The sequence below is a fragment of the Paramormyrops kingsleyae genome, chromosome 3, assembly GCF_048594095.1.
Source record: "Paramormyrops kingsleyae isolate MSU_618 chromosome 3, PKINGS_0.4, whole genome shotgun sequence".
NCBI lineage: Eukaryota > Metazoa > Chordata > Actinopteri > Osteoglossiformes > Mormyridae > Paramormyrops > Paramormyrops kingsleyae.
In genome coordinates this window covers 39,529,744-39,542,476 of record NC_132799.1, presented here as the reverse complement: position 1 = coordinate 39,542,476, position 12,733 = coordinate 39,529,744, and the positions used below count along the sequence as shown (strand labels likewise).

At 41.2% G+C, this 12,733-nt stretch overlaps 1 protein-coding gene across 3 annotated transcripts; it reads right to left on the bottom strand.

The window, feature by feature from the left end:
- Nucleotides 1-437: 437 nt before the first annotated feature.
- On the bottom strand, nt 438-11,699 carry LOC111834161 (beta-parvin-like). Of its 3 annotated transcripts, none has more exons than XM_023793140.2 (13): nt 11,596-11,699; nt 6,296-6,385; nt 5,675-5,745; nt 5,484-5,586; nt 4,302-4,442; nt 3,721-3,836; nt 3,420-3,478; nt 3,081-3,100; nt 2,907-2,968; nt 2,706-2,774; nt 2,463-2,564; nt 2,264-2,336; nt 438-1,486 (listed from the first exon to the last, which is right to left on the bottom strand). In XM_023793140.2, coding segments are annotated over exons 1-13 (984 nt in total). In that variant the 5' UTR covers nt 11,597-11,699; the 3' UTR covers nt 438-1,409. The 3 variants fall into 3 exon arrangements, with proteins under 3 accessions (XP_023648908.1, XP_023648907.1, XP_023648911.1); XM_023793139.2 differs by lacking the exon at nt 11,596-11,699 and adding an exon at nt 8,811-9,958; XM_023793143.2 differs by lacking the exon at nt 6,296-6,385 and having other exon boundaries at nt 11,596-11,686.
- Nucleotides 11,700-12,733: the final 1,034 nt, after the last annotated feature.

The following is a 12,733-nucleotide window of genomic DNA, read 5'->3' as shown; positions in this document are numbered from 1 at the left end:
GACACATCTATGAAGACAACAACAGGACCTTAAGTGGACACTTGGATTAAAGGTCAGTCCAGTAGGGATGGCTGAATGACTTTTTTGTTGTCTAAGTTCATGTACTTCAGGCCAAATTAGAGAAGTTCAAGGATAAGAACAGGAATAAAAAAGTGCCTACACCCCATCCAGAGAATCTTCCCTTGATGCCATTGTGAGTGAAGGGAGCTACATTGATTTCTTATGTGTAAAAAGCAGCATGTGTGAAAAGGTGCAGCGATGGTCTCTTGTTCTTGTACTCTGGGGGTTTGTGAGAGAGACAATGCACAGCATGCACCCTTTCTGCACATAAACATAGTAGAAAATACCCTCCTTTGACACAGGGGAGATGGCGGGAGGTGGGAAAAGGGGGTAGCCATGGTAACTGGAAGAACGTTCACACAGAGAAGGACCAGACCCATGATGATCGTGAATTTATGCTTTTCAGTTCAAATCATAGGTTACAAATGACTTTCAGGTCTACAGAGGACGTATTACACCTTTTAAAATCCACTTAATAACCAGACCACATTACCTGCAACTGTCACTCAATGTTAAAACCTAAATGATTCAACAGTGGTGATAAGAACAAAAAACATTCAGAAACCACATCCACCTCACTACTGTGACATTTGACACAATCTTGGAAACAAGTGCAACAGTGCGAAAGTGGGACACATGTAGCAGTGCATTACTTTTGTAAAACTGACACTCCCCCAATAACAAAGCCTTCAGAAACATTTGCAGTTAGCTATTCCTGCAATATAGGAAGCCTATAAAAGGGTGTACAGTACAGTGTATATACACTAAGAGCAGCTTAGACATTAAGTTCAAAACCCCACTCAGACCAGGTTTGATTGTTCACAGCTCAACAGTGAAAAAAGTCTTCAATATGCTTAAGTAAACTTATTAATATTACTCTATTCTTAAGACACTCTGGATTTTTAATGCTTCTAAGCTGAATGGCAACAAACCTCTTAATTTAAGCCTTTTTTCTGCATTTCTCTCCTAGGCAGGTTGCTTAATAATTTAAGTATACAAATTCATGATTGTGAAGCAGGTGCTGAAAGCCCAACCACTATTCAAATAATTTTTAGCAGTTTTTTTTTTCCAAAGTCCCCCATGTCATCCAGGCTAAATGGATTTTACCTTTTCCCCCCATTGTGACTGATCATTTGTCACTGTCTACACCAGCACTGAGAGAGTGGGTGTTGCCCACAGTAGGAGGAGATTATGCATCTCATTGGCTATAGAAGCATCATTTCTGCAGTTCCGTAAAAAGCCTGACAGAGACTGACAGTATTATAATGCGTGGCACCCCAGGATGGGCCATCATGTGACAGGGGTGATAAGCCTTTTATGGAGGGGGGTGGGGTGCTAATAGCTCATGCTTACTCTGTGTGTCTGTAGTTGGTGAACAGGTTGTAGAGGACCCTCAGAGTGGACTTCAAGATTATGTTGACAACATCTGAAATGTGTACATTCAAAACACAGATTCAACATACAAAACATACGTTGGATCATATTTACATTTATAATGATGTGATAGTTTCTCAGTTGAATCAGTACATGTTTATGTAAGCCTACATATCACAAAGGAATCTGTAGCAGGGAATGTTGGCTTTTTATTGAAGCCATAATTTCAGTAAAACATCACCTTACTTTTGCTTCTGGTATAAATTAGAGACTCGGAAGCCTGAGGACTTTGCAGCTCTCTGACTTAAAGTGCATTTTACCCAAACTGATGGAAACAGCTGCTTTTTTATGGTAATAACTGAACTCACAGGCCTTCATAAAGGCTTATTTTTTAAAGTTTGGGGTGTAATCAATAAAATATTATAATTACTAAATTCAGAAATGCACGACTTGTTAATTACAAAATGACCAAAATAAGTACTACATTTTCACAAGAAAAACAAATACCAAATTATGAAACTTGCAGTTCATCTCTACAACCGTGGCCAAGATAAGCTGTTAGAATATGGATGGATGAACATCTACAAATGAACGTATGACATCTTTAGGGATATTTTAAATGTTTCATTTGATTTCATATCAGTGTTACAGTTTTAACAATAATATACTATTTTATTTTAAATCTTTTGGAGGATTTGTGCTTTTTAATGTACTTACCCATATTTAATATCCAGTTTTATCATGAATATAATATCATAGGGTCCACACAAGGAATAAAAATATATTGTATTTTTTATGTTAAATTCCATTCATAGAGAAACATCAGTACCTTCAGGGCGAGATTTGGGCTTCTTGAGTCCTGCATCCTGCATCAGCTCAAAGGCAAAGGCCACGTTGTGCACCTGTCGGAAACCCATGGAATAGTGAAGTGTCAGAGCACCACCTGCTGGTTCACCACACTGTAACACTGTGTGGATAAGGCACTAAATCTGTATTAGCACAACCACCCGGCCATGAATAGTGCCTACCTTCTGTTCAAAGTTCTCTGGTGTGAGATAGAAGTTGTACAGGGGCACAAAGTACCCCTCCAGTAGACCCATCAGCAGCACCAGGTAGACCCCATCTGCAAACTGAACACAGAGAGACATAGGTTAGGAGGAAAGGAATGGGTCATCACAGAAGCGTGGTTGCCTAGGTTACTGAATGCTAAGCGGTTCACAATTTCATTCAGCCCACAGGAGCTCCATTTGAGTACCTGAATGGGGCCTCACCTGTGACTCCAGCTCCGTCACCTCGAGGTTGAGTTTGTTCAGGTGTTTATTCACAAATGTGATGAGAGACTGTCAGGCAGGAAGCAGAGTCACAGACATTAAGGACGTAGCAAAAGCTCAGTGTTCGATATCAAGGAGGTATACACGCAGGGGGGGGGACAGAGAACTCAGCTAAATCAGCTCACACTCAGGAAATTTTACCATCTTAACTACGTTGAGCTTGTCAGGGGCATGATCAAGCAGAGTGTCAAATGCATCTCTTTCTGGAAGAAAAGTAAAAATGTGTGACATTGCATTGCTCAGAGGAGATCAAGTACATAGAAAAGGGAGATGGGAAATATGAATGTTCTGTCTTGAACTGTTCCAATTACTTACCAAATTTCCTCAGCATCATTCTGAAAAACAAAGGTAGAAAATGAATTGCATGGATATCAGACAATGGCTTTAAGTTTGTGACAGCATTTTTGGCCTGTATTAAAGCAAGCTTTTTTCAAGAATTAACTGACAGTCTTGAACACATACCAATGTTGAAAGGAACACTTAACATTAACAGTACCTGGGTCTAGGCATCGACATGCTGGGAGCCAGCCTTTGTAATTCGTCTGAAATTTAAGGCTTAGTAAACTTTGGGCTTTAGTGCCCAGTAACAGTCTTTCTAATTGGGTAGGACTGTTCTACCAAGTAAAAGTCTTTCGCACTGGCCAGAGCACTTACTCATTGGTAGTAGTTATCTCCTTGGTCACATGGGATGTCTGTAGTATGCCATCTCTTTTCTGTTTCAAATAAAGCATACATTATACTAGGAGCCTTTTAGAAGATTTTTTTATCTGCAGTTAACTGGTGTTTACATGACATTGTATCTGTGTTAAGGTGATACTATATTTGCAGTCAATCAGTGTTAGGGTACTGCTATATCTGTAGTAAAGCTAGGTTGGTGACACTATATCTGTGATTAACCTCCGTTAAGGTGTTGCTGTCTCTCTGGATAACCAGTGTTGTTGAGATGACATCTCACCTTGACCAGCACTATCTGTACGGAGACGTGCTCCGGCAGGCGGATGGGGGCCTGGAAGTGCATGGCCAGGGCCACCAACAGGGACACGATAGCCACCAGGTTCTTGGAATGGACAGCTGCGTGAACAGAGAGGTCAGCTGCTGCGAGAACAAGCCCAGCCATCAGGAGCCGAGGCTGCCTGTGGAGGAACTGGGGTCTCTCGTGCAGAATGAGGCTCTAAATTACAAGGCTGTAAAGTTGTGCGGTCAGGTGGTCAGAGCTATGGCCATGAGGTCAAGCAGGCAGAGCTATGGCCATGAGGTCAAGCAGGCAGAGCTATGGCCATGAGGTCAAGCAGGCAGAGCTATGGCCATGCATTCAAGTGATCAGGGCTATGGCTATGCAGTCAGGTGATCAGGGCTATGGCTGTATAGTCAGGTGGTCAGAGCTATGGCTATGAGGTCAAGCAAGCAGAGCTATGGCTATGCAGTCAGGTGGCCCGGGCTGTAAAGCCATGTAGTCAGGTGACCAGGGCTGTAAGGTTGTGTGGTCAGCTGATCAATGCTGTAATGTGAAAGCTTGAGTGTCCCCTGAAGACCCACAATCCACACTCCAATCGATGTCCCAGCCATGGGGCCTCAGCAATTGGTTCACAGCTCCCAGAACCATTTTCAGCTTCTGCTTCTGACCAATCTCTGACTGCGTCACCTCTGCCATGTTCAGCATCCATCGGGACAGCTTCTCTGCACAGGGGGTGACATTCAGGAAGATATTGAGGTCTAATTTATGTGCCCCCACAAGGCAGGTCAATAATCTAGTTAACAACTAATCTGTAAACACAGGTTAAGTTTGCATCTTATATGGAATTTACAGTTAGGAGTCACCAAACAGGAATGTCTGAATTTGAGCTGTAGCAGGAGCTACAATAAGGGCGTACTCACACTAGAGGATCCGTTCTGTGCCCAAGCACGTTTGACCCCCCAAAATTCAGTTCCTTTGACTAGTGTGATTTCTCTGTACCATGCCCGAGCTTGCTTGCTTGATAAGGTGGGTCAGAGTACGGTTAATCTAGGCTACGTCCGAATTCAGGGGATGCATCCTTCGAAGAATGTGGTCTACGAAGGTGTAGCTTTTGTAGGCTGCTGCATTCTTCGAAGGTCGAACCGAAAGCATTGTCAAATGGGAAATTCTACCCCAGGGGTCTCAAACTCCAGTCCTGGGGGGCCGGAGCCCTGCACATTTTTGGGTTTCCCCTCATTTAACACACCTGATTCAATTCCTTGTGCTAATTACCACACAGCTCCTGAGCTGAATCATTTATGGTGGAACAGGGAAAGAACTAAGCTACACAGGGCTCCGGCCCTCCAGGACTTCTGTTATCAAACATCACCATTACGCTCCACTGTAAAGAAAAAAAAAAATATATATATATATATATATATATATATATATATATATATATATATATATATATATATATATATATATATATAACAGATTATATAAGCGTCCATAAATGTTGCAGGAGTTTTTTTCTACTTTTTTCTGTTCATCTGCAGAATAAACATTAAAAAAACTTCTTGCGCAGCACATTATGCTTGATTATCTAACTGCTTAAAACACAACATAGCATAATAATTTGTAAGTACAGATGCTAGTTTGATGATGTTAATGTAGCCTGTTTGCTATAAATCTACACAAAACAGATAAGAATGTTCCAGCAGGAGTCGTGGCAGAAATTATGGTAGAAGTCACAGTGGATCTCCTATTAATTTAGCACTTACCAAACAGCTTCTGTAGCACCTGCCCATCATACAGGTCTTCTTCCAGGTCCTTAACAATGATCCTCTCCTCCACCAATTCATTGTTAATCCAGTCAATCAGCAGCTGGGTACAGTTAGAACCCTGGTCACCCTCCATCCTGGGAGTAATGGAGGCTTCCAGACCGTTACCCTCCTGCTGCATTGACACTCACCCTCTGCAGTTCTTTAAACTTGGGGTTTTCCCTCGAGCTGGGATCCAGCATGCTCCTCTCTGTGTTATCATCTGAGTGGGAGTTCAAAGCAAGAGCAACATCTAAACACGCTGATTATAGACACACTAATACACGCACAGACACTCACCACTGAGAAGGGCAACACTGTCGATTGGCACACTTTAATATATTTATACATACATATATATTTCTTTTTTTAATTTTAATTTATGGATAATAAAATGTCCCTGCTTAGATTGCTGTCCCCATGACCTGACCCTGGATAATCAGCAGCAGAAGATGGATGGATGGATAATAAAATGTGTTTCTTGTATTTAATCACTGATTGACTGATACTCAATTCTTAATTTTTTTCCATGTGAACATCTATCCCTCATCTAACAAAAAGTGTAGTATAACAAGATTGAATAACAATACATCTGCTTAGTTAGCTACAGAATAGTAATTCATTTGTCAATAAAGGGAAGTGATAAGGTTATACTGTGTATAATGTTCCAATAGTGACCTCTGGTGGATTGAGAGAGAAATGACTGACACTGAAAGCAGACCCTTCCTGGATGCTGACCTTTACAAGAGAAGAGTGACCTGAAAGAGCATTACCAAGCAGTGTGTTATCAGGCAGTGCATCCACTCTTGGGGCCAGAAGTGGGGCATTGATGGCCTGTTTGCCTTCTTCCAGGTGCTCATCCACTGTACAGGACCAAAGGGAGGAGGATAGAGAGTGGAGGAAGATGTTTTCCTTAACAATTTAAAGCTTTGGGAGATGTGCCAAGAAACTCATACAGTCACACGAATCTGGGGTCTACCAGAGGCACATTACTCTAAGCCCACACTGTACCCTAACACTTGTCCTGTAATGTTACACATTACACCAGACCCCACATTGTCTCTTAACACCCATCCTGTACTTACACATTACCCTAACCCCATGCTGTGCCTTAATACCTGTATGGTAATGTTATACATTACCAAAACTGCACACTGTACCTTAGCACCTGTCCTGTAATGTTACACATTACCCCAAACCCCACATCGAACCTTAAGACCAATGCTGTAATGCTACACATTACCCTAACCCAGTGGATCCCAAACTGGGGGGCGCAGAGGTATTGCGGAGGGGCGCACCAATGGGATAGCCTCATGGGCATGTGCCACCCTCAAATAATCTCTTCACAGACTGGACGATTAAACAAATAAAGCAGTGCAACATTACAGTAAGTAACAATAAATAAACCACTAACTTACGTGTACTACTAGAGCATTTATGTCATTTATTTAAACTTTATTTTACCAGGTAAATTAACTGAAAACCAGTTCTCACTGCTTTACGTGATATTCGAGAGAAATAGCAGATAACGCTTCGGAACTTCCTGGGATACAATCTTCATACAAGTTTCATGTGCTTCAACCTGTTTAGTTTGAATGGAGGGGCTCAATAATGTTCCTATCTAGAAATGGGGGGCCTTGCAGAGAAAGTTTGGGAACCACTGCCCTAACCCCATATTGTACCTTAATACCATATTTTACCCTAATGTTGCATTGCACTCTAACAGCATAACGTAACCTCACACCATCCTGTACCCTAACACCAGACTGAAATATGTCAATACTGATCTAATTTTACATATAAACTAGGGCTGTCAAAATAAACGGGTTAACGCGGATTAATCCATCATCGTGATTAATCTCATTAAAAAAAATTACGCAATTAACCCATCTGCAGCGCAGAATGACTCAAAATCCCTGAAATGTCTCTGTCAACTCATTTCAGGCAGTTTTGGTGCGTTCCATTTGCCTTGGGAACTCGTATTCCGAGTCGGATTCCGAGTTTTGAAGTCGGAAGTGACAACATGCGCACTCCCATATCTCGAAGCAGCACAGAGGATCCCAAGTTCAGAATCCAAGAAGGCTGCGCCTTTTATCAACAGAAGGGAAAGTTGTAGTTTTATACTGTTTAAGCACTACTTCTCATTTGTGGCTCATTAAATCGGTCGCAGACACTATACCGTCCAACTTATCTGTGGATGTGTTGCTATGGAGTTTTATACATAAAGCACGGCGTGTAATGTGTTATCAACTGATATTGCTAACAATGGCAATTAACCGGGCTAGAATTGGATTTCATGATTAGTCGGATTATTTGTCGGATTTACAGTAGTTCGGGCTAATTGTAAGTGAACGCAGATAAAGACCATTTAAACTGAGGTACCTTAAATATGACAAGTTGTTCGGCTAAGAAAAAAATATTACTTTTTGATATGGGTCCATGGTATTGCACTTCTGTGGCAGATGGAATGCATCCGACTCGTGTTCAATAAACATGTTAAGTGCATATATATTCCCTTTTTTCTTGAGTCTGTTTGCTCATGCAAAATGAATTGTGATTAATATAGATTAAAAATGAATGATATTTAATCGTGATTAATCTAAATTAATCCACAGCAACCCTGTGATTAATCTGATTAAAAATTTTAATTGTTTGACAGCACTAATATAAACACAATGCTTATCCTCAAAATCATTTTTTTATTTCCACCTGCATACAGACACATTTTGCCTCGATGGTAATGGACTCTCCTCTTAGCCCTCATGAGTCCTGATGTTTCTTATGAAGAGGAGGAGCTAAATGAGGCAAAGAAACCCTGGGAGAATAAATAACACTAAAGAAAGCAATGATTAATTGTCCACCAAAGTAAATTAGCAAAACAAATAATCAGAAAGTCAGTTTCATCTATAATTGGTAACATGCTCACAGAGTACTGGGCTGACAGCCGAAAACCACCCAAATAATTGATTGACCCACGTTTATATCTATCAGGAGAAGGATGGTTAATGAACACAAGAACAAAGACAAGTTTATTACATTATTGTGGTTTGTAAATTAAGGATTAATAGTCAAACATGTCATGTGGCCATTCGCATATAACCACACTGTTTTCTAGACTAATCGAGGAAGTGAACCTGTCTCTAGCTGGAACGTACACTGGAGCTGGACAAACAAATTCTAAATTTATTTTTATGATATACAGTGAGTGGGAAATGTCCTCTCTGGCCGTTACTGGTGGCAGCTCTCTGAAATGAAGGGTTAGAGAGCCATACACACAGCCCTGCCTACCTTGTTTCTTTCGCTTGGTTCTGCAGAGAAGCCCAGCCATGTTGGAGATAGGGCCCGGTGCCCAGAGCACCCAGCACGGCAAAGCAAGCCAGACAGGCGACGTTGAGGAGTCCTTTGGGATGCACTATTTCTGTCTGCGGCCCAAGCTCTCATTACACTCTATGTGGTGTGGGGCACTGCTGGGCCAGGCCAATCTGAACACACATCTGGCCATAGGAGGCGGGCCTTTTAGCTTTTAGCAACCATGTGGCCTGGTGTATCGTCGTGTTTCATTATATGTCACAGGCCATAAACTAGCTAGGAACATTTTACTGTCAAATTTGAATTCCATTTTTATTTACAAAATTATTTGACTGATCTGAAATATTTAAGGATGGGTTTATTATTTTTTATGCTATAATACTGTACAATGACTGTAAGTTCAATTTAAATGTGAAAACTAGGCATCTGTCGTCTGTTGTCAGCTTCAGTTCTCTAGGCCACAACTTGCATAAAGCATGGCACCAGGCTAATCCCTGTTATCCAGAAGGTTCTGGAGATGGTTTTTTTGTAGGCTTGTTGGGGTGTTTCATGAGCCCACAGTATTGCTGCGATATTGATAATTTAGATTGTCCCTACTTAACCAGTCGCACTCACTGATCGGTGCAGTTCTGTTACATATCTTAAGTTCACAAGTTTCTGCTGCCAAAAATAAAACCCTTCCTCAGTCTAAATGTTAATCTTCCAGGAAGCACCTTGGACCTGGATCTCTCAGTGGCACCGCAGAAAGATACAAATGTCACTTTAAATTTAGCTGCATTTATTTCTGACCAGACAGAGGACTTTGCAGCAGCTGAGTGCCTCAGGTCTATTTATGTGTTATGTGGGAGTGGTTACTAAGAGAGGGGCAGGACAACTTTCACTCCTAACAACAGTCACATGAAAGTAGACAGTTAGAAACACACTGCAGAAAAGTCATGGGAAAGCAGCCAGTCAGAAACACACTGGCCGAAACCCCCAGATTATTTCATCTGGACTACTGTAAACTGACCTAAACTACTTGCCAGTGTATCTCCAGCTCATCTACAAATAGCTATAGTTATTGTAACAGTATAGCTACAATGTACATTATTAATCTAAATTATTATCCATCCATTCATCCATCCATCCACCCATCCATGTACTATGCAAGGAAGTAGGAGTCCAGAGCTGGAAGCTGTAGACGCAAAGCAGGAAATGACCCACAATGGGACACCAACCCACTGCAGGCCACACACATCACTTCTATATTACTATATTTATCTACATTACAAAAAGTTGTGTTGTTTAAAAATTCATCTCATACCACCTTAAAATTCTACTATAAAATTTGACTCATATTTCCACAATGGCCCTATACCATTACAAACTACTCTCACACTTTAAGAGACTATTGTAGGAAAGCTACACAAACTGAGAAAGAACATGCAATTCCCATACAGTAAGCTGGGAATAAACCAACATGCTGGGGTATAGACAAAGCACTACTCACAGAGCAGCCAGGCTCCCTTCGCTTTTTCAGTCTTAGTGACTATACAGAGCCCTCAAGATCCAGCACATGCGGCAATTTTGAATTTTTAAACTCTTCTGCACTGAGAAAACATGGGACCGTGTCCAAGCTGTACCCCAGCCTTGTGCCCCATATTGGCCCCAAAACATACTCACCACCAGATTGAATGGTTAAGGAAAGCAGGATTTCGGGGTATAATTTCATTAAAACTATCAGAACTGCAAAACTTGCAAGGGTTTGAATTTTAAATACAAGGCCACAGTAACCCTTTAAAAATAAAAAAGATCACACCTTCGTACATGGGACACAAACCCACTGACCTCTGGATTTGCTCAAATATGGCACATTCCTTTACATTCATTTACATGGTATATGCTTTACGCAAAACAGGACCAGTCAAAACTGGGAGAAATTAGTGTTAGGGACCTCACTCAAGGCCCCGACTATAAAATTATGTTCAAATTATGGGATTTCAACTGGTTACCTTCTGATCACAGGCAAAGAGTTCAGACCCACACAACCACATACTGCAACATGCCTTCTTCTCACACATGCCACCTTTTCACTGATGTACCAACAAGCCTTTGGCTACAATCAGACAGGTCCCAACAAGCCTTTGGCTACAATCAGACAGGTGCTAACAAACCTTTGGTTACAATCAGACAGGTCCCAACATGCCTTTGGCTACAATCAGACAGGTGTCCCTAGCCTTTGGCTACAATCAGACAGGTCCCAACAAGCCTTTGGCTACAATCAGACAGGTGCTAACAAACCTTTGGCTACAATCAGGTCCCAACAAGCCTTTGGCTACAATCAGACAGGTGTCCCTAGCCTTTGGCTACAATCAGACAAGTCCCAACAAGCCTTTGGCTACAATCAGACAGGTGTCTCTAGCCTTTGGCTACAATCAGACAGGTGCTAACAAACCTTTGGCTACAATCAGACAGGTCCCAACAAGCCTTTGGCTACAATCACACAGGTGTCCCTAGCCTTTGGAAGACATCCCACCTCTCCTAGAAGTTCCACAAGTGTCCTGTAATTTTACACCAGCTCCCTGACACCTGTGAATGATGTACAATGTCCAGCAAACCTGTCCCTCTGCTATTCAGTGGTGGTAAATTTATTTCTGCCACAACTCTGCCCCACCTGGTCAGAAAATTTTACTGCTGACAAACCAAAACTGTCATACCAAACCAGCACCCATACTGTTCAGACAAGCGACACCATGCAAACACATTGAGAGCTGAAAAGACTCACTCGTAGGGAATCGCACACTGCAACAGTAACAATCACCGTCCTCTGTAGTTCAGTAAGGCTAAATTAATTTGGACAGGGTGACCAATTATACCCCTCCCTTAAAAACCTTACAAACAGTGACTTGCTTTTATAAAATTATCATTCAGAAGCAGAGGAATGTGACCACTTCCTGGACAAAATAACTGAACTCATGTCCTTCCTCAAGACTTATCTGTCACCACATGACATAACATGAGTCGCTCATAGAGCCTGCAACTTCTAAATCCGTCTTATTTCAGTAAATGGTATAAATTACTGGTAGAAGCATCTGGGGATAAATGGAACTTAAAATGCATGCAGTTACATTTGAAATCATCCAATATTGCATGTCATTTATTAAGAAAACAGAATGGCTGCCTCTGGGTACTGGCTATACTGTAGGTTATCATTTATCAGGTTATTATAAGGGAGTTAAGTAAACAGGGCAGCTCAGTACAGGGGCACCTGTAGTATTTTACCTCATTGTACCCCCCCACGCACACACAAACACTTCTTATTATAAAGAACAGCTAAGTTTAAGTTTATGTTTAGCATTTCTTGCAGTCATCTCCATTATTGCAGTAGTTACAGTATGTCTTTAGCTTTGGTGCTGGTAACTTTCAATATTGATAAAGCGTCACAAAATTAGAGTCCGATTCAAGTCTCAAGTCTCTGTTATGTTCCAATTTGACATGACTATCAAAAATGTAACCACCAATTTGTATTTTTTTCTATTAGTAACTGCGACTAAATGAGAATCACCACTCGAACAGTTCAGAAACTGCATGTCTCATACAGTAGTTCCTTAGACTTATAAACATTTTTAAAGTAATCACTATTTCAAATGCTTTTGAAGCAATAAAAATTTTGTAAGAACCAAAGCACTTTTCTAATGTAGATTTTAAAACTAATACTTTCACAAAAATAACATTATGATGAAGACATCCCTTGCAGGAAATTTTGACAAATTCCTGAGCTGCACTGTACATGAATGCACAAATTGCTGCGCCGAAAGCATGTCAGATTGGCCCTGCTCTTGGGCCAGACCAAACCATGGCAGACTCCCCCCTCAGCTACGTTAAAGTGATGTGAATGGCTAATGAATGAATATAACCAAGAC